Here is a 25,225-nt window from a genome sequence, read left to right as displayed (position 1 = left end):
TTTTCTCTTAAGAAACAAAAGGCAATGGGGTCACTGTTAGGGGCCATTTTTGGGTCACGGAATGGAACACTTTGGATTGATTGTTATTTGATCATGATTGATCAGTTTAAATACTGGTACAGTTTTGGTGTCTCATGGAATTTTGGTAGCAAAACATTGTTTTATATCTGAACCATTCCTCTTAAGGACCCTCATCCAACAACTCAAAAACTTACAGTCTACCATTCAAACTGTTCTCTTGTCCAACATAAAAGTTGGGAGAAAAAGGAAGAAAGGAGGAGAGAGACAGAGGAAAGAAAACTCAACTCAGATTATTGAATCAGGACAGGCTTTGGACCACATGAGAGCTGTAATGCTTGTAAGATGGATGAGGCCTGAGGAAGAAAACTGGACCCAATTCTTGATTTGACAGTAGCATCATAGCCTTGCCATTAAAGATTCAGCTGGCAAAAAGCCATGGTATTTTATGCGACCAACTGGGTTCTGCATGCGCTGAATGGGTCCTCTCAATTTCTTCTATGACAGAGAATCTAATATAATATCTAGCCATTTTTCAGGGGTAGAGAGAGAGAGAGAGAGACAGAGACTGTCACCCTCCAAAAATTCCTTATATCCGATTCATCACCTTGTATATTCGTAACTACTTCTCGTTACCCAACCATCTGAGATTAAGGGCACCCACGCACAGATTTCATCATTATCCTCACATTTTCACTGTAAGTTCACAGACCGAAGGAATCTAACCTTTTCCTGGTTTCCCTTCTCTATTTAGTGATTTCTTCCCACCGAAGCACAGAGCCTTAAATCAGGAGAGACCCACCTTTGTGTTTCTCTTCGAGGCGTCCGAAAGCAGTAAGATTTTGCTCTTCTGTAAGGTTATTGCTCCGTCTCTTCTTTCTTTCTGAGTCTTCAGATGGTTTTTGCTTACTGTTGCACATTGAGGTACCTGCCGTTCTCTGCGCTCTTGATCGAAGCTTGTAATTTGGTTGCTTTATTTTGATATGCGGTTAAGCTTCGTAGTGGGGTTGGCTTTATTTTCTCTGCAAAGCTGGTGTTTTCCACCCATTTGTTGGCATTTGCTGTCCTGGGCAGACTTCGCTCCGGCTTTTGGTTGTTTTTCTGCTCGTTTTCTTCTTTAATTTGTGGTTTTACTGGGTCTTAGCTCAATCGTTCGTTTTAGATGGGTTTGAGCAAATTTACATCTTTCAGTCTATCTGATCCTTAACGCAACTGGGTTATCTGTTCTCGCTTGCTTTTAACTCAAGAACGTTTTACTTCTTTTGCCTTCTAAGGCTAATATTCCTGGCATTTTCTTCGAGCGTGATTTGGCGGACACCATTATTATTTTTATTTTTATTTTTTTTTGGCCTTTGGGCTTAAGAAGATTTTCGTAGTTTCTAATTTTGAAGCTGTGCGCAAGTTCTGTTACAGTTCTGTTTTCATTCTGTTCTCTTGGTTTATTCTAATTAACATTGTTTTGCATTTTCGTCTCATTTCTGAAGCTGCCTGAATTTCTTGTTTTGATACAGATCGATACAAAGTCTTCTTCGAAATGTCTCTCACATTGTGTTATTCTAATTCTCTTAGCTCACGAAGGTCATGCTAAGATGTGGTGTTTTTGTTGTTCCCCTGCAGTTTGTTCCACTTAGCTCAGATGGGTCTTGCTTGATTCTGTCCAGAATATTGGCCCCATGGCTCCGTCCTACTTCCCTCTTCGGTGGGAAAGCACTGGAGACCAGTGGTGGTACGCTTCACCCATAGACTGGGCCGCTGCCAATGGCCACTATGACCTGGTCCGTGAGCTTCTGCGTCTTGACACAAACCTTCTCATCAAGCTCACTTCTCTGCGCCGAATTCGCCGTCTAGAAACTGTCTGGGATGATGATGCCCAGTCTGATGCTGCTAGATGTCGCTCTGTTGTTGCACGGAATCTCCTCCATGACTGCGAGAAGAAGAAAGGGAAGAACTCCCTGATCCGTGCAGGCTATGGTGGGTGGCTTCTTTATACTGCTGCCTCCGCTGGGGACCTGTCATTTGTGCTGGAATTGCTCCAACGTGACCCACTTCTTGTGTTTGGAGAAGGGGAATATGGTGTCACTGATATATTCTATGCTGCTGCAAGGGGCAAGAACTGTGATGTGTTCAGGCTTTTGTTTGATTATGCAGTCTCACCAAGGTGTTCTTTGGGGAGTGGTGGAGAATTAGAGGAGCAATCACATGGTGTTCCCTCAGTTTTCAGGTGGGAGATGATGAACAGGGCTCTTCACGCTGCTGCTAGGGGTGGGAACGTGGACATCCTGAAAGAGCTTCTTGGAGAGTGCTCTGATGTTCTGGCTTATAGAGATGTTCAAGGTTCAACTGTCCTACATGCAGCTGCTGGAAGGGGTCAAGTTGAGGTGAGGGGTTATTCTAGATGTCTTTGTACCACCTGTTGCGTGTTGCTGGACATGGATATTTTTAGCATCTAAAACCTTTCCATATTTTATAGTTTATCTTGGTAAGAAATGACTCTGAGCATGCTTATTATCATTCGTTTAGGCGCAGCAGCATGGGTTGGTGAGAGCTAATAAACATTCTTGCAGTGGTGGCAATGGTCAAAAGTCTCATCAATCTTGCAGTCAAAAACCATCCCAGCTATGGCAACAGTGATTAAAATATCTACGATATAAAATAAACTTGCTGTTTAAATGTACCCTATGTAGATAATTTGGAAGTGTTCTCTTTTTCACTTATAAGATACGTTTAACTGCTTTGGGCCTCTAAATAATTACTCTTATCTGACGAAGAGGAGGGAAGACATTCTCCTGTACTTCATGTACTTGTCACCTTTACGAAATTGCATGAACTTTATAAACATGTGGGAAGATAAACCATATGGTTTACTCAAATAAAAAGGAACTCAGACTCATTCTTAACGTAAGAATATATGTTAGCGAACGACTGCGATAGATGTGTCTAAAGATCAAACCCACTAGTCTCCCTGTTGTCTTCTCCTATGCATCACTTGATTATGCATCAATTTAGTGATGAATTAGGTAGTGGTACGTTTTTCACTGTGTGGTCTTCTTGGAGTAATTAGAATTTCTCCTACATGGACTTGTACATAACACCTCAACTAAGTGAGCCTCTAATATTCAAAATCTAGTTTTATGTTACATATGAGAATTTTATATGTTCTTAGTTATCTGGAGTATGTATATTGTCCATCTTAAAATGTTCATGTTTCTTGAGTGCAGGTAGTAAAGGATTTAGTCAGCTCTTTTGACATTATCACCTCAAGGGACAATCAAGTTAATACACCCCTGCATATTGCTGCTTTCAGAGGCCATTTACCAGTGGTGGAAGCCCTCATCCTTGCAGGTCCATCATCCATATCTCTTACCAACAATGCAGGAGACACCTTCCTCCATATGGCAGTTGCTGGCTTCCGGTCCCCTGGGTTTCGAAGATTGGACCGACAAATTGAGCTTATGAACAAGTTAATGCACAGCAATTTCATAAATTTGCAAGATGTCATCAATATACGGAACAATGATGGAAGAACTGCATTGCACGTTGCTGTCATTGGAAATATCCAATCTAATCTGGTTGAACTCCTAATGTCGGTCCCATCAATTGACCTAAATATCCGGGACTCTGATGGGATGACCCCACTGGATCTTCTAAGTCAAAGGCCCCGATCAGCTTCTTCAGAAATACTGATAAAGCAGCTTATTTCAGCTGGAGGAATATCAAATTCACAGGACTACAGGGCAAGAAGTGCCATAGTTTCACATCTTAAAATGCAAGGAATTGGTAATAGTCCTGGAACTTCTTTTAGAATCTCTGACTCAGAGATATTCTTATATACAGGAGCAGAGTTGTACTCTTGCATGGAGAATGCATCAGATTTTAGTGGCGATGTTGAAAGTGGGAGGCCAAGTTCTTGCTCAAATACCAGCAGGAGCGAACTAAGTCACCTTGAAACCGTCAATGGTTACCATGGTCTATCAGGTTCAAAGAAACCCAGTTCAGTTAATTATGCTGCTAGACGTTTAAAAATGCTACTCAAGTGGCCCCATCGGAAAGAGAAGAAAGGCACTAAGGTCCCTGCAGATCAATTTCAGATCTTAGCTGATAGTGAATCATTGGAATCATGCAAGAAGTCGAGCGATTTGGAGGATACACCGACCCCACTACGACAGAGGTTCTCAAAGCCATCTGCTCTTCCAAACAATAAGCGGACTCTTTCCGTGAGGAGCTCTTTGCCTAGTCCTTCAACCAAGAAGAAATTTGCTGCAGGTCTGATGCATGGGGTGATTCAGGCAATGCCATACTTGGCATTCCAATCAAACTCACCATCAAGAACCCCAATGTCAGGTACCCCACTGTCAAGCTCCTTGTCAAGAACACCAATGTCTTCATCACCCTCTCATTTGGACAAACAAAAGGGTATAATATCCGATGACGAGATTGGGGAGTCTTCTTGCTCTAAGCCATCTTTTGATGAAGAAAGCACACCTGGCTCATCTCATAAATTAAGTTCATTGAATAACAAGCTGATGAACCAGTACTTCTGTTTTGGAGCGCAAGGGCTCTCTATGGAAGAACCCATTAGTGGGCAGCACTCAAGTCGGGTGTACAAGCGTTCTCTCTTGTCTACAGCTTGATCTAACTGGCTAAGAGGCGACAATATATGGAGAAACGTGGATATAGACTACATTAAGAAGGTATATTGTGCAGGACTTAATGTTTCAGCAAGGTTTCTGTATATTGTTTAGAAGTTGAGATAATATTGTGTCTTGTGTATGGATCATTGAGCCAGTCCTGAGTAGACCATGGTCATCAAACTTCTTAAACTGTTAGTAAATTGCATATTTAGCTATCTTTCTGCATTTAATGTGTTCATAGCCTGTCAAAAGATCTGTAGTGGTTGCCGGTTCTCTTACTCTCATCCCTATCTGTGTGTATATTGGTAGTTAACTCCGTTCCGATTATTTTTGTAGTTCATGTGGTGTGGGTGATATGATACTTGGAGCAACAGTCAACCTCCTTTAACTGTTGAGCAATGATGAGAACTTCTAAAAATTCCCCTTTTGAGTTGGTTGCATCTAGTTGGGAAATGGGGCCACTGGAGAAAGTTATCTGATCTCTTGCAGCTTGAAAAGCTCTATTTCTCAATAAAGGACTCGAAAGACTCCTGATGATTTAGTTGTTGATGTGGTCTTTTAACCCAGCCACGGGGTAAAATTGCCAGACATTTGAAGTAAAATCTTCTCTTTCTATTTAAACACCCTGTTACCATCCTTAAATTGATGGGATTCATATGACTCCACTAATGGAGTCGACCATCCATTTTGTGAATGAATTGGTTATATTCTCTTAGAGATTTGAGGCTTTGGCCAAATTCCATTTGCAGAGCAATTGCTTTTGACAATTTAACAGCATAACCAAACCTTCAATTCGTTTTATTCTGATGTGGACAATTGAATACATGTTTATTTGTAAAATTTTAAACGATTTCAATGAATTTCAGTACAAGTTTTGTGTATGGTTTTTGAAACATTTCCAAAAGCTTCTTATCCAAACTATCTAAAATTCTAAACTGTCCCAAGTAACCAGAAGGTCCAAAAGACAACTGCAAAGCTTTTTATTGCGGGAGTTTTATTTGTCTATTCAATTGAACTGCTGCACTTAATCAAGGTCTCAACCCTGTTCTCTTTGCTTGAATTGCTACTCCAATCATGGAGATATCTCATAGCCTGAAAGAAATATTTTATTTTATTTTATTGGTGTTGACTGAATAAGAAGCTACATCAAATGCTATTCCATTAAATAATAGATGAATCATCAATATTAATTATATACTTAAGTAACATATAAAAAAACTATTATTTTATTTTAATTAAAATTTTATTTTATTTAATACATATAATTTTAATTAGTATTGCAATACCATGTCATAATTACATATTATATTAAAGTAATATGACAATAAATATTATATTTAATATTTTAATCCAATATTTTTGTGTATCCTTAATAAATATTAAATTCCTATTATAGGTATGGAAAGTCTGAAAATAATGAATAATTATGTAAATAATAACAAATTGTTAGTGAAATAGAGAATTTGATCATTATCTCATTTTTACTAACTATTTTTTAGAATAATAATGATCAAAATCTCATTTTCTTTTCTTTTGTAGGAGTTCCAAACATACCCTTAAGCACCGTTTAATATAGAATCAACAGACCCAGGAACAATAATTTCTATTTTTCAGTGCTGATTTCAGTACATTTCTGTTCTTCAAGCAAACGAAACAAGAATAATGGAGTAATAGCTCTACGGTAAGAACATAAGCTACGCTTAAAACATTCCTTCTGCAAGTAATGAAAGATATTTTACTGTCTTGTCTCTATAGTAATTGTCTTCTTCACTTTGTTGCCTTCCACAATTCTTTCAATCCATGTGTCTATAGTGATTTTCGCAAAACATCTGCCCACATAATCTATGGGTGGCGATGAGAGGTGATGTAGCAGCACAGAAAATTTCAAGATGTTCACCATTTTCAACAACAAATTTCAACCGAACCAATAATATGTTAGTCCTTCCATTTCATTACCTCATTACCAGGTATCTGACTTTCATGAGTTCAGGGACTTTTCCACGACAGATTTCTTGCAAGCATGTCATCCACCACCTTCAAAGTCTGAAAGAAAATCCAAGAAACCTCCAAACAAATCAGTGGCTCAGTTGCTTGATATGGCCATCCACTATAAACTTCGTGATGGTGAATTTCAACGGTTTGGTTTTAGTTCGGGTTTTTAAATTTTGATTACCTGTTTCAACAAGTCACAGAAATGGTTTTCGTGGATGAGACTGTAATCAATCTCTGTTGGCTGTATTATTCTTCTGGGCAGCTGCTTGGAGACTTCATGGATGCTTCCTTCATCTGCTTTCGTTTCTTGGAGTCTCTGTCATCCTCATAAAAATTATAGTGATGTTAATAAGCAACAAAGTTTTCTACAGTCCACAATCTTTAATTCCTCTGAAAACTTTCATCATACTGGAAAATTCTGCTTGACTGTATTGTACCTTCTGGGTAACTAGAAAAAGACTAATAGATTTGTTTATAGTGAGTCCAAGCAGTGTCCAAAAAAACTCCCATAGTTAAACTGGATAAGCTGTCCTTGACCTCGTTGCTTCTTACAAACAAACTGCTTAAAATTCCTCCAGAAGTCCAAAAAACCGGTGGCGTTTATCTTCTTCAGCCTATCAAAACAGGAAAAACAGTATATAAGATATTACATATAAAGAGAAGACGAAATCTGTTTGACGTATTAAACAACGAAATGGTATGTGAACAGATAAGAAAGCTAATCAAGTTGTGAGCACTGAGTAGCTGTGCTGAAACTCAGTGCAACTTGGTCTGCTTGACCTCTCAATCTTAAACGATGATTGATAATGTCATCCACTAAGATCACCAGCCCTGAATGGTCAAAGAGAAGATGCACATGCTCTAAGGGAAAAAACAAATTGAATCCATGAATTGACTTTCAACAAGTTGGGAATCTGGATCTTGCAGCTCATCAACTGGTATCTTTCAAATTGCAGGCTCCAGAGGCAGACAACCCTGGTAACTTGTCCCCAGTTCCAACCTTGAAAGAGAGGAATCTGCACCACTCCAATAGGATAGTTGGAAGAAAGCATATGGAAATTAGTGAATATGGCCTACTTTGTTTTAGCAGGAAGTCGTGAAGGAAAAGGATTGATTCCATTCTTTTCATTTTTTTACTTCTGAAGTCAACCATGGATGCATCACTACTTGGCTTACTACCAATTCCATAGTGGGAACACAAGCAAAGGATGTGGAATTTGCAACCAAAAGCAACCTTAGAAAAAGAGAGTCTCTCTCAGAAAAATCAACAAACATATTAAGTACAACTCAACCAAAAGCAAACTGAAAAAAAAAAAATATATATATATATATATCACTCAGGAAAATCAACAAACATATTAGTACAACTACAGTTGTCTAGCTACCTGGTCAAACTCTCCTCTTCTTCATCTTCGAACTTCAACTTGATATAGCAGAGACAAAACTTCCCGGAACTAGAAGCACAGTGGGAACAAGCCGATATTCTCACTGCCCACTTGAGAATCAAACCTGCAAATCAAAAACTTGACTGAGTCAAGTTTGTCATCCGTGCAGCAACTCATATCCGAGACCTGTATGCAACTACATCAACGTAATCAACCTCAATAATCCTTCCAGATGCGTATCAATGTTGGACAAATGCACCTGAAAATCAAAGAAATTTACAAAGATTAATCTACGAAGAAATTTCAGTCGGCTGCTTAAGCTCTGTAAGACATACACATAATCATGTCCGCAAGCACTATATTAATTTGATGGGAATTACCTAACTTTAACGTTTGCGTGAGCTCACCAGCAAGTGCTTGGAAGTGGGCAAACAATTGAAACAGGCCCAATAGTTCTTTTGCGAGAATTTAGTCATTTGAGCCCTCAGAAACCGGCACGAGGATGGGCATGGCTTCTGTCCGACGCTTCGTTCCAACCGTAATTTCCGTTTGTTAAAAATATCAAACTCCATACACGTCAATTCCCTGTCAATTTGAAGTTTTCTGTACGCATTCACCAAAAACAAAAAGGAAAAAGAAAAAAAAATCAGTATCCCAGACGATTGTTGATAGCTACTGATCCAAAGGGGTGAATGTAAATATATTCTCTCATTGTATTTAACTAAACTTATTTACAATTGGAACTCAGATTTGCGATAATTCCTATCAATTTGATCGTCAAGATGAGGACAAGTTCCCACCTTAGTTCAAGAATGAAGAGAAAAACTAAACATTAATTACTACAAGTTAATTGAACTACAGTCAGCCAGGCTCGCCCCTCAGTTTCCTCACTGGCGACTGTTGTTTTTATCACTTTAATTTGTTTCTTTCAAGCAAAAGAAGCTCCAAAGCGCCCTTTTTCCGGTTTCTCCTATGAACAAGATTAGGTTGTCCTGAGGGAGAAACTCAAAGACATTTGAGGTTGGAACAATGAATCTAATTAAAGTAAAATAACTTAATTCTGGTAGAGAGCTTTCATGACCCAAGAAGCAATGTGGATCATGGTTTTCTATTAGAATAATGAAGCATATTAGTGTGAGAGGCTTTTCTTAATTGTATTCCCATGTTATCAGCTCAGACCTCCATGAGGATCACTAAATGAAGTTGTCTCACAATTGAGCGAGTCGACTTGGTTTTTTACATATATAGAGCCATGCCTCTTTATCTCTTAACAACCAGACAAACCTGGGTTTCCTAAACATAAGCCAAATTTCTTTTTCTTTGCAAAACAGAAGGCAGCTTCAATGATAGGCAAATCTTCTTCGTGTTTCAGTTCAAAAAACAGTTCAGAATTTCCTGATATCTCCAGAATCTGAGACACTGAGAAGAGCCATTAAAATAAACTAATCTTATTCATAGGAAAAAGAGTCGTCTGTAACTTCTTTTGCTTGAAAGAAACAGATTCAAGTGATAAAAAAAACTCGGCAATGACAGTGAGGTGGGGAGCCCAGATTCTTCATTGGAGTGGCTGTAGTTTAGATAATATGTAAGTAATGTTTAGTTTATTCCTTCATTCTTGAAACAAGATGAAAATTTGTTGTCATCTTGATGATGATAGATATGAACCTTATTGTAATTCTGGATTCCAGGTGTAGCCAAGCTATCAACAATAGACAGGGAGACTGCCTGACCAGTTTTCATGGTTAATCAGCCTTAATTGGCCAATCTCTAATCTCCCTCATCAAGTGTACAAATAGGAAGAGACTCCCTTCATCTCTGTTTGTAAGTGGGGAGGGGCTCCCTGCTCTCCCTTGCCGACAAAGAGGAAGTGGATTAGGATTCCTTTTCCTGCATATGCCAAATATTGAATTATACTCCATTTCCACTTGGTCAAATCATTATTCTACTCCAACCAATGACCCATTCAAATTTCTTCCAGTTGTTATGAAAAACAAAATCTTCAGTTCACTACTCCCAATAGCCAATATCAAGCCTCAATCGTTAAATAATTCTTCACAGAAACGTTCGTTAATTAACCTTTTTCTTAACCATCTCATCTCGTTCGTTTCAGTAAGAGAAGAAATTCCCTGAAGAACTTCATTTCCGTAAGAACTAAGAAGACCCATGATTCCTGCATTTACCTCACAATACCTTTTTTTCTGGGCAGAAAAGTTTTAGAAATCTGAACCACTTGCTCAGTTTGTTCTTTAATCGTCTCCATCATTCTAATTCAGAACACGAGCTTCACGTGAAGAAGATAGTTAAGCCTCTGTGTAACTTGAGGTGAGCTGTGTGCGGCTCTGTGAAAAAATGGAGGCGAGTCAATATAAACGACCAGACTGTCGATGTTGGACGGTTGTTATCATCTTGGAGGAATAAATTCGCAGAAAATGGTGTGAAAAGAGATAAAGATAACTAGATTGAATTAGAGACAGACTCAACTCTGTTGTAACTCTATGCATAGTGTACACCTTATAAATAATAATCACGGTAATATTATTCTACGTTACTATATTCTGTGTTAGTTTTTTAAATGATTTGCCGGCGAAGGGAAAGGATTCCTTAAAAAATTTCTGGGAAGAAACACAGCTCAACGAGGTCGACTGGACCAATGTAGAAACTTCGGGGAGTCAGACACAACGTCGACATTTTTAAAACGACTAGAGCTCTGCGGTTTATATATCTGGGTCTGGCTTCGTTTCTGAAAGCTCGAGTCCGGAGCCAGAGTTTCGTTTCCTCTCTCTCTCTCTGTCTCCTCCCAATCTCTGTATCTTCCTACGGAAACCATGGGAACTCAAGCTCCTGACACTGACGACGCCTTTGTTGCGAACAAAAAGGTAACGGGATCTTACTGTTTTTTCCTTTTTACGATCTTCTAGCCTCAGATTTGTTTCATGGGTAGTCCTTGTGTTCTTTTCAGATTTCAAGAACTGGGTTTTGTATCTGAAGTCACTGTACATCTTCCAGAGTTTTGATTTCTAAACTCTGGTTGTAATCTTTTGACGAAATTCATTTCTGGTCATTCCCACTTGGCAACAAAATCATATTTGAGCTTCTGGGAGATTTTTCTCACATATACATATATATGTATATTTTTACTGGTTTTCCATTTCTTCTTCTGCTGCACTACAAAACAGATCGCTAAATTCCATCTTCCAATTCATCGTGAACCCGTTTTCTACGACCCAGAGTTAAAAATCGAACTTCATGCGATTAGTTTTCTCTGTTGTGCTCGTTTCTAACAATCTATCAGAACCCACTTGAGAAGCCATCTGTTTTATTCATCAAATTCCACCGCCATTTTCCAATGAGTATCTGGTCAACGAGCTTGTTCAGACATGAACCAGGCGTTTTCTTACTCTTTACCATTAGAAACCAGAGATGGGATTCGGTTCGATTCAATTTTCTAGATCTGGTCTCTCTGGCACGGACTGTTTCGCTTGAATTTGTCGTTTCAACTACTGCTATTTTACTAGAATTGGTGATCTTTCTGCTGCTGGAAAGCAGCTCCACGTTGTTTCTGAAACAGAGGACGGCCCCGTCTGGTAATTTTGTATTACAAGTTAACGTCCATAAATGAGCCCTTCCATTTCTATTTGATTAGGCTTGGATGCCCAAACTAGAGGTAGCAAATTTGACCCGTATTCAACCCACCAGTCCGAGTCAACCCAACTGAGTTATTAATCCCTGAATTTGTCAGCTTTTAAGACACGAACAGAATTCTCGTTTGTAAAACTAAAAAGACAAATTTTTGCTTTTAATAAAGAAACAAAAACGGCACAATCCGAAACTCTCTCCGCGAGGCCCGGATCCGAAAGATTCATCGAATCAACATCGTTTCTGAAATTACAGAGCGAGCGCGCTCGCTTCTGCCTCCATTCTATGAACTCTTAACAGTTATTTCAGCTTCTTCTTTTTTTTATGTAAGAGCTAATTCAGTTGAACCTGTTTTTCCGAACCTAAATTACGGACCTTGATTATATCGACAATAAAAGGAAGTTGTGTCTGGCAAACATTTGACTTGCATGGTCGAGATTCCTGTTCTGTGCACTCACAGCGGACTCTGGCTGGAACAGGGATAAAGATTCATCCCCTCCAGGCTCCTCCCCTGATTTAGTGCTCTAATGGCTGCCCGGCTATGTTGGATGATCGTTGTCAACAGAAAGAGTAATAAATTTCTGTTTATTCTTTCTGAAAATACACGTCCCAGCTTTTACTGCCTCCCCCGTTTCTTGGGATACTGATTTATAAATAGATTAACTTCCCAACTATCGTACAAGAGAAGAAAAAATAAAACTGGTTGATTTTCCCGTCTGCCCAGTAGGAGAAAAGAGGCAAAGAGACTTGACTTTTTGGTGAAATGGGTGGTTCTGAGCAGGCAGATTCACAGACGGCGTCTGATAAGAAGATCGATGATTGGCTTCCTATCACCTCCTCCAGGAATGCGAAATGGTGGTACTCGGCTTTTCACAATGTCACGGCCATGGTTGGCGCTGGAGTTCTCAGCTTGCCTTTTGCTATGTCGGAGCTTGGATGGTATGCATCTTTAACATGTTTTTAGATTTTTTTCCGTTTATTTGATGAGTTCAGTTTTGCCTTTCCCTGAAACTTTGCTGATGTACACGATTTTAGTTCTTTGAATGTGTCGTCTGTATTGCTCCGTTTCAATATTCCCTCTTTCATGTCTTTCTGCAAATATGAAGGTTTTATGAAGATCACTATGTTTTATTACCACAAAAGAAGGTTTGGCAAATGGATTCTTATTGGGTCTGTAGGGAAGTAGCTTTACTTCTTAAAGCAGGAATCTCTGGGGGGAAAAAATGGATCTCTATATTCGTCTTTTCATTTGGTTTTACTCATTGATTCTGCAAATAGAGTTAGCTCCAGCGCCGTTTCTTCACAAAATTGTAGTATTATGGGAAATACAGATGATGACTCGTGATTCTCGTTCAAGATGGATTCTAGAATATTCTACACATAAATGCAATTGTTCTTTACGCTTTTGGTGAAATTTAAGTGATTAGCCTCCAACCCATGATTGTGCTTCAGTCTATTCATGTTGATGTGCCTTCTTCTTTACAAGAGAGTAATCCAGAGTTCTGATTATGTATCATTTGACATTTCAGGGGGCCTGGTATAGCTGTACTTATTATATCATGGATAGTCACATTGTACACTCTTTGGCAAATGGTTGAGATGCATGAAATGGTTCCTGGCAAGCGATTTGATAGATATCACGAGTTGGGTCAGCATGCATTTGGTGACAAACTTGGCCTTTGGATTGTTGTACCTCAACAACTGGTTGTTGAAGTAGGAGTCAACATAGTTTACATGGTCACAGGAGGAAAGTCACTTAAGAAATTCCATGATACTGTTTGCTCAACCTGCAAACCGATCAAACAGACTTATTTTATCATGATTTTTGCTTCTGTGCACTTTGTTCTCGCTCAGTTGCCAAACTTCAATTCCATTTCCGGTATATCATTGGCCGCGGCAGTGATGTCCCTCAGGTAAGATTATCTCTGTTGATATCCCTACATTAGTTGTTATTCACTCTTACTTGGATGGACATACCTATTGTGGAGCGTCTCTGACACTAATAATTTCCTTTGGGTAGATTGAACCATATATTTAATTGTTAAACTCAGAAAAAATCTTAAGCTTGATCATAAAATATGTACTGCTGCAAGAAAATAAATTTATTTTTTTAAATGACCCATGATTCAGAAAATTTCACGTCTTAAACTTGATCATGAATTGAAACAAATTTTTTTTTGTGTGATTTTATTCTGAAATCTGTTTTTTTTTTTTTCCAAAATGATTTCCAGTTACTCCACCATAGCTTGGGGGGCTTCTGTCGATAAGGGCAAGCAACCAGATGTTGCCTACGGCTACATAGCCTCTTCCACTGCTGGAACTGTTTTCAACTTTTTCAGTGCACTGGGAGATGTTGCCTTTGCTTATGCAGGCCACAATGTCGTTCTGGAGATCCAAGCAACCATCCCTTCTACACCTGAAAAGCCATCTAAGAAACCTATGTGGAAGGGTGTTATTGTTGCCTATATCGTTGTTGCTATCTGCTACTTCCCTGTAGCTCTGATTGGATACTGGGCCTTCGGAAACAAAGTTGAAGATAACATCCTCATCTCATTGGAAAAACCTGCTTGGCTAATTGCAGCAGCTAACATGATGGTTGTTGTGCATGTTATTGGGAGCTATCAGGTATTGTTTGAATGAGTAGTTGGATCTATTTGCAACAGGCAGTTCTAACTCAATAAGTCATCTGGAATCTCCTTTGGGTCGGATTAATATAAACCTCATCTATATTTGATGTGATGCAGATTTATGCCATGCCAGTGTTTGACATGATAGAAACTGTTTTGGTGAAGAAGCTTCGCTTCCCACCTGGTCTCACTCTTCGTTTGATTGCACGATCCCTTTATGTTGGTAATGTCATATCTTCCTTTCAGTCATGTTCTTCCAGTCAATTTATCAACATTAAGCTCAGTAATCCTAATACTTGATTATTTATCTGCAGCCTTCACAATGTTTGTTGCCATATCCTTCCCTTTCTTTGGAGGCCTTCTTGGATTCTTCGGAGGCTTTGCATTTGCACCAACCACATACTTTGTAAGAGAACTTGTAGTCTCTATCTTTCTCCTAATAACAGAATTCTAGTCATTAAACGATTTCTAACTAATGTTCTTCTGCCCCAGTTACCTTGCATCATGTGGTTGGCCATCTACAAGCCAAAGAGATACAGCTTATCTTGGATTGCTAACTGGGTATGGCCATTTTTAATTCTTGAATCTCATGTTTCTTTCCAGCAATGAGCATTTCTGTTCTCTTTTTGGCCTTCGAATTTGTGGATTTGAAGCTAATCTACTTTGATAATTTTTCACTTCAGATCTGCATTATACTTGGAGTTCTCTTGATGATTATATCACCCATCGGTGGACTAAGACAAATAATTCTTCAAGCCAAGACATACAAGTTCTACTCATGAAGCCTTTACAAAGCCATCGATTTGGAAGTTGGATTTGTTAAGAAATGGTTTTCTTGGGTATGGGAAGGTGGTAGCAGTCAAGAGCTCTTTGGCTTTTTCATGGATTCAGAAAGTTTGTGGTGTTTAACGAAATGGGGACCGTCAGGATAGAAGCATGGTAGGAAACCCTTTTCAAAGGGTCCTACATATTTTTTTCCTGTGAATATTTGTCAGCCTTTGTTTTTGTTTTGCACCATCTGGTCCTTGTTCTTGATGTTCTATGTCAGAATCAATATAAATCAGCAGTCACTGGTTTAGTCCAATTTATTTTACATTATATCTTTGTTTGTCACTTCCATAGTTCTGATTTCTATTATAAAACAGGAATCACAAAGGCTTCCTTACTGGTTTTTGTCTTTGGCTTGGTATGTTAGGGGAAGGGAGGAATTTAATTTTTGCTCATTTTTCGTAAGAAGATCCACTTTGCCATCAACATTCCCTTGCCTCGCCGTTGCCGAGGAGCTTCCCTCGCCAGGCGTTGTTCTATTCGTTCGCCTTATAGGTTCCTACCCTCTCACAGTATCGTTCCCTATTAAAAAGACTACACGCCTGTGATAGTATAAACCAGCACGACGGCTCTAGTTTGGCGCCAAAGTAGACCTCACGCCATTTTTTCATCTCAATCTTCTCTCCTTGATACCCACATTCGTCATGCAGGAAGAAATCAAAGCAGAGTTCTAAAAAATCGGCTGCTCCCTTGAAGAGGAAGACGAAATCCTCTCAAAATGTCTGAATTTACTTCTTTCTTCAGCCTCGGATTTTTTTTTTTTCTTTCATTGAAGTCCTATTTTCCCCTCATTACTATCTATCAGGTATCACATTCTGCACCAACTACAAACTCAGTGCGTCGGATCTTGTGTCAAGTTGGAAGCTTTACTCGCTCAACAAGTAACCTGCGTTTTTCTTCAGAACATATTCTGCTATAAAACAGGCCTGTTTTTTTTTGTTAGAGAACTTGATTCTTCTATGAGACGAGTTTAAAATTCAATAAAACACTTCAGGTGCATTTTAGTTGTTTTACTGAATTTAGTTCTTCAGCTACATGATCCAAACAATGCAGAAAGTTACTTAGATTCTTTATATTTCTTCAGCTACTGATGATACCCCACTAGTAAGATTGTGATCTCAAGGAAACTACCCTTTACTCAAAACATGTAGTACTTGAGGATAGAATATATGCCAATGTTAGTGGGAGACCAAAGGTGAGAATAAACAGTTTGTGCTACACACGAGGGGTCTGGGTTCAGCACAAAACCTTGCTTCAGGACTGGGATGAGCAGGTTTTGTGACTCTGCACGTCAAGAGTTGGACTTTGTAACAGCAGACGCAGCTGCACCTCCAATATCTCCTCGTTGAAGTGGGTTAGGCCTCATGGGCATGGATGCAGTTGTTTTTTTACACTGTCATGGGATTTGGCAGAGAGGTAACATGGTGGGATCAGGTCCTCAAACAGTTGTTTTAAAACTGTCACCCTGCTTTATGTAAGGGTGGGTGTGTCAGTTTTCCAAGATATCTTGGTCCAAATGTGCTTTCTCGACTGAGATTTCCCCATGCAAGAAGACCTATTTTTTTCATTTAAACGGTCTTATTAATTTTTAATTGTAATTAGATGAACCAGCCCCTTCACTCGGGTACTTAGCAAAGCTTCCACTCTTTTTTCTAGAGTCATATGAAGGAAGTCTTTTCTGTAATTAATACAACTCCTTTTGACATCAAATGGTGAAGCCAGGCTGCTCTTGCTTACTGTTGCAACTGTCTCAAATATTTGGCAGACTGTCTTCTTCTGTTTGATCCTCAGCATGTCGCCCTTACCTTCAGATCATCTCTTTGGCGGATAGCTTCACTTTCTCTTTTCCAGGAGCTTCAGCACTTACCATTACTTATTGTAGATGATGGGAATAGCCCTGCTCTCTCAGGCAGAATTCAGGGAGTTCATGATCCTTCGTTTTCATCAATCTTAGTTACTGGAGTAACAGGCAGCACCATGTTGAAATTAAATACCATTATTTTTCTTGTTCACGTTGTTCTTCTTCCTGTTTTCTTCAACCGTTTACCAACTTTTAGATTGCTCAATGAAACAACAGGAACACCTTTTTGATGATATTGCCTCACAAGAGGTATTGTTTCACAGCTTAAAAGAGGTCATTTACTGAATTCTTCTTCCAGAGGAAATTTTACAGGCAAATTTCTTGATTGGAAGGAAGATCTTTCACTGAAGGGAGTATTCAAAGAGACTTGGAGAAATTGTTCACAGGTCAAACAACCTGATGTTGAAAATTTGAAACTGTTGCAAAGAATAATTCATATTGTGACGGCCTCAGTTCCTCCTAGCAGCCGAAGATCACCATGGACGAGTCAAGGCATAAAATTAAAAATTCATCCTTAAAGAACAACTAAGAATAAACAAGAACTTGCTCGATGTGCAAAAATAGAACATCTCATTAGCCTGGTAGGACACCAGCACATAAGTTCGTGAAACTCAACACCCAAGAATCAGAAGATGAAAGAAAAAAGTTGGAATAATGCTTTTCATTGGAGGCTGAAAAGGGCCTTGTGGACAACAATTTCTGCAGCAGAGAAAACTCCAACCACAGATATCAGTATTCAATTAAGTTGTGATTATCACCATCTTTTGGCTTCATCAGCAACCACCCCTGTTTCCCTTTGAACATTTTATGGGCAATCCCCTTGTAGCAGAGAAGAGTCACGAAGGAAACAAAACCTCTGCAATAGCCAACCTCCATCTTCTACCTCTTCTTTTGCTCCATCCTCGCATGCCTCTCTCTGAACAATTCCAACCAAAGGTTGGAAATCCACAAGATACTAACTGAGATAGCAGTGATAACAACAGCCATCCAAGATATCCAGAGCCACCTTGGTATCACATAGTCAGCCGCTCCACTCCAATAAAACATCCCCATCTTGTATACAAAAAGGGGACCTGCAACACCTCTCACTACGGTATAGCAGGCATAAAAGGGAGGCGAAAGCATTGCATGCAGTTTGGCAGCAGCAGGCAAGTCATCCTTTCGGGCGTTTGCAAGCGTCCATGTGTTCTGGCAGAAGCTGGTAATTTCGGCGAGCACCAGAAGGGCAAGAATTGCATAAGCTCCATGGAAAACAAGGTACCGGCAAGTGATAAACACAAACAGGGTCGCAAGATGGTGCCCAATGAAGAGGACATCCGAAGGGAAGAACACGAGAAAATGGAGTAGATCCACTAAAAAGTAGGATATGCTGAAATCAAGTACCAAGTTTTGGAAAATAGTGTTTTGGGAAGCAAAGCCGGATTGATATGGTTCGCTGATTGATAAGTACGCCACCACGGCTGCTGGAGTTCCGTGAGCTAAAGAGATGAGGCAGCTCGAAGCTTCCGGACGGAGCTTTGGGCTCCAATTGCGGAAAACAACGAAGTAAGCGAAGAGATACACAGCAATGAAAGCAGGGAAAGTGATGGGTAAGAAGGATGAAGTAAGAGTCTCGGTTTCCATGAAGAATCAAATGAATAGCAGGAGAATGAATTATCAAAAAGACTGCAAAAAGCCTCCCAATAAAACAAATTTGTGCAGTTCTCAGGTGCCTATACAGCACAACTGGAAGGAGTATCTACCAATTTACTAAAGAAATAAAAAAAAAAAAAAAAACGGTCGTCTTGGTTTTGCCGAAATTCAGCAACCATGTAACCAGAAAAAGAAAATAAGAAACAAAACGAGCTCTTCTGAGGGCGACAAAAGGAAAAGCTCAGGGAAGAAGAGAGTTCGTGGTCAATTTTCTAAGATCCCAACAACTATAAAAACGCAAGTTTCTAACTTCTTTCGATAAATCCAAAACAAGGTTTTCAAATAGTTAGGTTTCTTAAAATACCTGGAGGAAAAAAAAAAAACCGCTAGAGAATGACAAGAACGACGATCTGGCCTGTATAAGTCCGATTAGCTCTGACAGCAATTGTAGTGCCCGAGACAACGGAAAGCTCCAAAAACTCAACTCAAAGAAAAAGAAGACCCTAAAAAACGAACTTTCCGACCTTAATTAAGAGAACGTACACTAATCACCAGCTTCCCAGATGTAATCTCAATGCAATAACCTCAACAAACTAATAAAAAACACAAACACCATGAGAGCTTCCGAATCCCATCTCACACAGATCAGCAACCTTTTCAGCACTCTCCGGCCTTGAGAATTACTTCAGCTTCCCTGAATTACGGTTTTCGCCTACGCGCAAATCCTCATGGAAAATTTGCAGCCTATGAGGAGGTGAGAGTTTCCAAAACCTTAAAAAGCGAGCGACGAGAACGAAGAGCGAGAGAAAAAGAAGACCTTTTTTAAGGTCATGTGTAGTCCTGAAATTTTTTTATCCTAAATTGGGACTTGATTAATTTTCTCATTTTATTAGAAAACATAAAATTAATAAAGTCTTCTTTGTCCTTTGGCAACTCTCTCTCTTTTCAAGTTCCATGCTTTACCCTTTTGGATCTGATTTTGTTAAGAAAAGCAAAATAACTAAGCATTATATAGTTTTGAATGCTTGAGACTGATTTCACTATTTCAAATGGTTCCAATTCTCTTAAACATTCAAGCAAAGAAACAATCAGAAACAGATTACAGTCACCACCTTTGTCATTCAGAGATCCTCTCAGCAATTGTAGTAACAGGCACAGTGATACCCCTCTTTGGTGTTAGCAATACAGACTCCATTTCCATTCTTCGCCTGCAAGCACTGTTGCTTGCATGAAGGGAGATTGCACCTAGCTGGGTCCATCACCATTATGCATCTACCTCCACCTTCCACATCTCCTTCCACTGTGTCACCCAAATATAATAAGCAAACCTGTTTAAGATATGCTAATCAAGATTGCTTATCTCTACAAGACTAAGCATAAGAGAGAGAAAATCTCTTGATGAAGAAAATTTTGAGTTCTGAGTTATGTATACGCTCCCTCTTAAATGATCTGTCTGGCTGCTAAGATCTCTACAATGACTGCAGGAGCATGCTTATCTGTTAAATACATGCAAAGTGTATGAGACTAAGATCAAGAGATAGTGTTTTTGACATTGCAGATGCCATGAGCATTTTAAGCTTAAATTTTCAGAACCGAAGCATCTGGTTAAAACTGTTCTCCTTCTCAAGAGATATGAGAAAGATACTCAAATAATTTCTCAAATACCAAAGTGCGTTGAGAAACCATTTACTCAACAGAACATTCACATTATGCTTTCTTGTTTCTTATGAATAAAGTAGAAGCATCTGATTCTAACCGCCTGAAAAAAAAATTGTTTCCCCAAACAAAACAGATACAAAGTGGTTCCACCTAGAGGAGAATACAAAGCTTTACAGACGTCCTAGTTCATGAGATGACATGGCTGAAGAGTGCGCGCCACTTACTTGAGGAGAATACCAGCATGGCCAGGATGATCCAGCTCAAGTAATGAAGCTTCATCTTCACAGCTTCAACTTTAAAATGTCTCTTAAGGCTTCTTCTAACAAGGGCTGGGTGAAGATTAAAGGCCACAAGGGTTGGATTTATAGAGGCTTCTGCACAAAGAAACAAACAACATGCACTTGCAAAATGGATATTGTTATAAGTTTCTTAGTGGGAGCATACACAACAAGGAGACCCAAAGAGCAATAAGACAAGCCATCACCTCCTAAAAGCAAAGAACTCTGGCCCTAGCTTTTCCCACATCACACTTGCAATGCATGTAGAGTTGGAAGAGAAGTTGTCCGCGCCTTCCATTCAAATATGGTATGCATTCTTTTTCAGATTGATCTGACAGGCTTTGCCATTTTTTAATGCCACTTAACAGTCTTAATGCGCCAAACCTATCAGAAGAAGCTTCATCTGGGCCTACCCACTATCTTCAGCTTGTCTGTGGATGACCCAGCTCACGGTTTAGCCTGAAAACTAGTAAACACCAGACAGTTACAGGTTTTCAGCACTTCCTAAGGAATCAAGAAACGACTCGACAAGCTTGGTCAGGATTGTTTTCTTGTTGAGGAGGAATTCAGGGCATTGCCCTGCACCCAAGCTACAGTCTTTATTTCAAAGTCGTGTGGCCGGGACCGCTTCCAAATCTCTGGCCGTGACTGAGAGTTATTTGTGAGACCATTTTAATGGTGGCAATTAAACATGTAACCGAAACTTGAGGACTTCAATTTTCGAATGGTAAACGCACTTCGGGCTGTCCTGCCACTTCTTCTAGACTGGAAACAAAGATGGCAGCACGTTGCCTTTTCTGAGGCAAAGAAACAAACATGTCACTTGCATGTGGACTCGTATGCATTGGCACATGGAGAGAGAACATGTGGTGTATTGGGAAGAATTGGTAAAACCTGGCTTTGCGCAGTACCTGAAAGAACCCTTGTTCGGTTGAATCTAGAAAACTGCAGGGTTGCATGTGATAACTGATGAGGGACTGCAGAGAGTTTGAAATGCACTGGGTACGTATTGGTTCTCTAAGCCAGTTGGGCTCTAGTCTTCGGCCTTGTATTGATCTGATATGGTATGCATCTCTTTCTGACGCTAGTGGCAACTGCAAAGAAAATTATTAGTTATTTTCTGCCCCTTACTTGATGTACTTTCACGATTGCATCAAGGCGTTGCTCTGGTCGTTCGGAATCAATCGATTCAAGATTTTTTTGTGGAATTGTAAACCTTTATTGACTCTGCTTTGCTAAGGCTCAGAGCTTCATAATTCTCTCAAATATTTGAGAAATGCCGGGGGTCACATAATATATGGATCAGCAAACGCAAAGGTTTTCAACAGCTTTTGCCATTAATGACCCGCACTGTGTAAGTGCTGAGAAAGTGAATTACGCAGGACTTTTACTCGTTCAAGTGAACACAAAAAGTGAAAGTGAATTCACTTTCACTCGACCGTTCGTTTGGCCCGCACTCAGAGGAAGATGACGCTCACAAACAGCCTATTCCGACACTCCTTTTCATGCTCTCTCAGTTTTTATCCTTCATGGCGCCTCTTTTTATCAAATGCGTTGATCAATCCAGTCCAGTTGTTAATGTTAATAAAATGCGGCGATTCACCGGCGGCATGCGATCACTAGTTGAAGATTTGCGATACCGTGAATCCCCAAGCACGTACTCGGCAACCAGGCATGTTGTCATCGTGATGGATGCCATGAAAGAGTTCTCCAGAAAGCCTCTTGAGTGGGCTTTTTAGCTCATATTATCAGACCGGGTTATGTTGTCATCCTCCTCGGGTTATGCCATGGCTCAATCTTCCCCGTGACCATTCCCCCTTTTCTTCTTTTCATTGTTGAGTCACGGGTTTCCAGTGTAGGATTTAATGGGAGTGATAAATTCGATGTTGCTTGATGGTGAAGCTTTTTTTCTTTTTCCTAGGTCTTTTCAGTGACGGTGAAAACATGTTATGTGGGCTTTTAATGAACAAGTTTTATTCACCACCGTTTCGAAACCAAGATTACAAAATATATTTATACATAAATTAAAAATAATTTTTTTCTATTTCTGGCGCTCGTGATCCAGTCGTCATCTTCCTTCGGTTCCGATAATAAAAGTCTGGTCTCCAAGTTTCTGTTACAGTGGCATTCACACCCTTACGGTAGTATATCGTTCCTACACCCCCGCAAGTTGAGCATTGGATTAGAACAGATGTGAAGTTTGGATCGAAAAAATTCAAAGAGAGGGCGTGGAATACTTTTGGTAAAAATATCGACAACCTGTAGGGGAGATGGCACATACTGCATATGAAGTTTGTTAACAACAACAAGTTCGCAAAGGAAATGATAATCTAATTCAACATGTTTGGTGCGCTTGTGAGAAACTGGAGTGGAACTGAGGAAAATTGCACTTTTGTTATCACATAACAAAAGAGGTGGTTATGGAATATGAACATGTAGATCATAAAGGAGATGTGTAAGCCAAATAAGTTTAGTTGTAGTGTGCACAAGAGCACGATACTCAGATTCACAGCTGGAACGTGATACTATAGATTGTTTTTTTAGCACTCCAAGAAATCAAATTCTCCAAGATAAATGAAGTAACCAGAAGTGAAGCGACGAGTATCAGGACAACCAGCCCATTCAACATTAGAGTAAGCAACTAATACTCCAGGATTAACAGATGGGCGAAAGGTAAGGCCAAAGTGAATGGTGCATTTGACATAGTAAATAATACACTTCACAACAAAGAAATGATTTTCAGGAATTAGCTAACAGAGTTGATCGCATGGGCTATGTCAGGGCGAGTGATGGTTAAGTATTGAAAGGCACCAACGAAAGACTTGTAAAGAGTGGGATCCAAAAATAGATAACCGTCAGCAGACAGATGTTGTGAAATGACTATAGGCGTAGGAATAGGTTTGCTATCAAGTAGTTCAGCTCGAGTAAGAATATCCCGTGCATATTTGAACTAACTAATAAATAATTTATCGATAGTTGGCAAAGCTTCAAGGCCAAGAAAATAACTGAGCGGAAGCCCTAGTATCCAAGAACTAGTCGGAGGGTGCAGATCCAGTGAGAGCACATGATCCAGTGAAAGCTTTGGGAAGATGGGCATGAGACTCATTGGATTCACTACAAGCATAACGTTGGTTGCATCGATCAGCATAGTGACCATCAAGATGTCATATTTGCCAACGAGGAGGGCGGTGTCCTTGTCTATAATGAGTTCGGCCTCGGTTGACATAATGGCGACCAGAACCATTGGTTCGGCTATGGGTTCGACTAGAGCCACGGTGGGTCAACCAGTCAGATCCACGGGATGCGGTAGTGAAAGTAGTAGCGGAAGAAACAGAGCTCTCGAGAGATTTCTGAAAGAGCTCAAAGTTCTCGGCTTCGGAGACGAGGTTGGAGAAACGGGGCAGAGGTGTGAGTGTCATTTGTGTGATAGAGAAGGTGAAAAATTCGGCGCCCAGTCCAAAGAGAAACTAGGGGAGTTTGTCGATGTTGGTGATAGGTCTGCCAATTGCATGAAGCTAATCACAGAGACCCTTGAATACGCGGGTGTAAGCAATAACAGATTGATTTTCGTGTTTTAGTTATTAGAGATCATCTTTTAGACGGATTCTCGAGTCTTCGTAAGCCAGACATCGCGTGTAGTGGAGAGGCCAACTGCTTCAGCCATTGCCTCCTCTATGAGGGAGGAAAGGAGGAGGCTTAGAAGGCATTAATCGATTGCGCGAGGGTGTCGTCTTCATAGTTGAGGAGATTTTGACTTTTCTAGAAGAGGAAGAAGTTGGCTTTTCCACAAGAGATAGGTTGTGGAGGAGAGTTTGATTGTGATCATGTGGATTAGGGTATATGAAATGGGAGAATTTGAGAAAATGATTAAGAGGCCATTGAAGTTTGACTAGATTTTTTTTTTTTTTTTGAATCTGTGAACCGGACCGATCACAAGATTGAACCACGAGCTGATGCGAACCCAAGTTCGCTTGTTTGGGTTGGACGAAGGCGGCTCAAGGAGAAATGACCCCAAGCAGGAAAGAAAAATAAACACATTGTTTTATCAGGGAATACCAGTGGTCGCTCGAGAGAGGAAACAACACCACATGGAGTAACAAGGAGTCAGCGACAAAGAAAGGTGGAACGTTGGGGGCCGTCACGTCGGGACAGAATCTATGGGGCGGCGACTATGCCGGTGTTGGGATTGAGAGGCAATGCATAAAGGTGGACAACAACGGAAATAGAAGAGGCTAGCTAGGTGGCAACGAGGCTGTCAGTGTTGCATCGGCGGTGATGAGTAGCCGAACGGAAGAGGGGTTCCCAATCGAGATAAGAAAAAAATGAAATCAGAAAATGGGATCATTGAGCTACTTTGATACCATGTGAGCTTTTAATGAGAAGTTTTATTCACTGTGATTTGGAAACCAATATTACATCATATATTTATACATTAATTGGAAACGGAAATTTTCTATTTCCAACGCTTGTGATCCGGTCGTCGTCTTCCTTTGGTTCCGGTATTGGAAGCCTGGTCTCCATGCTTCTATTACAATGGCGTTGACACCCTTACGATGGTATATCATTCACATGTTGGACTTTGAATTTCGAGGAGTTCAGAGCGATTAAGGACTGTGAAACGAAGGGGTGACAACAAGTATCAGAAACTTAGAGGGATTATTCAACTTAGTGAAAAAAT

General features: G+C 39.9%; 3 protein-coding genes and 1 long non-coding RNA gene across 9 annotated transcripts; 2 read left to right on the top strand and 2 right to left on the bottom strand.

Moving 5' to 3' along the window:
• The first annotated feature begins 523 nt into the window (after nucleotides 1-523).
• LOC137953628 (uncharacterized) lies at nucleotides 524-5,340 on the top strand. 5 transcript variants are annotated; one of them, XR_011112401.1, is made up of 4 exons: nucleotides 729-875; nucleotides 1,636-2,396; nucleotides 3,237-4,709; nucleotides 4,986-5,340. XR_011112401.1 is itself a non-coding variant. In XM_068801101.1 (3 exons), the coding sequence occupies exons 2-3, from the start codon at nucleotides 1,692-1,694 to the stop codon at nucleotides 4,647-4,649; spliced, it is 2,118 nt and encodes a 705-aa protein (XP_068657202.1). In that variant the 5' UTR covers nucleotides 524-716; nucleotides 1,636-1,691; the 3' UTR covers nucleotides 4,650-4,973. The 5 variants fall into 5 exon arrangements, 4 of the variants coding, with proteins under 4 accessions (XP_068657202.1, XP_068657194.1, XP_068657179.1 ...); XM_068801101.1 differs by lacking the exons at nucleotides 729-875; nucleotides 4,986-5,340 and adding an exon at nucleotides 524-716 and having other exon boundaries at nucleotides 3,237-4,973; XM_068801093.1 differs by lacking the exon at nucleotides 4,986-5,340 and having other exon boundaries at nucleotides 729-852; nucleotides 3,237-4,973.
• Nucleotides 5,341-6,241: 901 nt separating this feature from the next.
• LOC137948005 (uncharacterized) lies at nucleotides 6,242-8,263 on the bottom strand. Its single transcript, XR_011111585.1, has 5 exons — nucleotides 8,242-8,263; nucleotides 8,027-8,150; nucleotides 7,079-7,255; nucleotides 6,823-6,957; nucleotides 6,242-6,692 (listed from the first exon to the last, which is right to left on the bottom strand). It is a non-coding gene; the product is annotated as an uncharacterized lncRNA (long non-coding RNA).
• Nucleotides 8,264-10,655: 2,392 nt separating this feature from the next.
• Nucleotides 10,656-15,387, top strand: LOC137964575 (lysine histidine transporter 1-like). The gene is made up of 8 exons (XM_068811365.1): nucleotides 10,656-10,902; nucleotides 12,444-12,601; nucleotides 13,192-13,575; nucleotides 13,894-14,287; nucleotides 14,407-14,512; nucleotides 14,604-14,695; nucleotides 14,782-14,850; nucleotides 14,973-15,387. Exons 1-8 carry the CDS (start codon nucleotides 10,852-10,854, stop codon nucleotides 15,069-15,071), a joined length of 1,353 nt encoding a protein of 450 aa, XP_068667466.1. The 5' UTR covers nucleotides 10,656-10,851; the 3' UTR covers nucleotides 15,072-15,387.
• A 2,123-nt stretch (nucleotides 15,388-17,510) lies between these two features.
• On the bottom strand, nucleotides 17,511-20,949 carry LOC137964549 (TLC domain-containing protein At5g14285-like). Of its 2 annotated transcripts, none has more exons than XM_068811363.1 (3): nucleotides 20,494-20,949; nucleotides 19,723-20,106; nucleotides 17,511-19,354 (listed from the first exon to the last, which is right to left on the bottom strand). In XM_068811363.1, the coding sequence occupies exon 3, from the start codon at nucleotides 18,599-18,601 to the stop codon at nucleotides 17,858-17,860; it is 744 nt and encodes a 247-aa protein (XP_068667464.1). In that variant the 5' UTR covers nucleotides 18,602-19,354; nucleotides 19,723-20,106; nucleotides 20,494-20,949; the 3' UTR covers nucleotides 17,511-17,857. The 2 variants fall into 2 exon arrangements, with proteins under 2 accessions (XP_068667464.1, XP_068667465.1); XM_068811364.1 differs by having other exon boundaries at nucleotides 19,723-19,910.
• Nucleotides 20,950-25,225: the final 4,276 nt, after the last annotated feature.

Source organism: Aristolochia californica, unplaced genomic scaffold, assembly GCF_029961685.1.
Source record: "Aristolochia californica isolate CCGP_79_NKW_82.1479 unplaced genomic scaffold, dmAriCali1.0.hap1 SCAF_1, whole genome shotgun sequence".
NCBI lineage: Eukaryota > Viridiplantae > Streptophyta > Magnoliopsida > Piperales > Aristolochiaceae > Aristolochia > Aristolochia californica.
This window is presented reverse-complemented; position numbering and strand designations above follow the sequence as displayed.

Excerpts from the sequence above, each read along its gene's own strand:
- LOC137953628 (XM_068801101.1), top strand. The coding sequence starts at position 1,692 with ATGGCTCCGTCCTACTTCCCTCTTCGGTGGGAAAGCACTGGAGACCAG. Across the intron at positions 2,397-3,236 it reads CTGGAAGGGGTCAAGTTGAG|GTAGTAAAGGATTTAGTCAG; the intron begins GTGAGGGGTTAT and ends TCTTGAGTGCAG.
- LOC137964575 (XM_068811365.1), top strand. The coding sequence starts at position 10,852 with ATGGGAACTCAAGCTCCTGACACTGACGACGCCTTTGTTGCGAACAAA. Across the intron at positions 13,576-13,893 it reads GCGGCAGTGATGTCCCTCAG|TTACTCCACCATAGCTTGGG; the intron begins GTAAGATTATCT and ends AATGATTTCCAG. Across the intron at positions 14,288-14,406 it reads ATGTTATTGGGAGCTATCAG|ATTTATGCCATGCCAGTGTT; the intron begins GTATTGTTTGAA and ends GATGTGATGCAG.
- LOC137964549 (XM_068811363.1), bottom strand. The coding sequence starts at position 18,601 with ATGGAAACCGAGACTCTTACTTCATCCTTCTTACCCATCACTTTCCCT.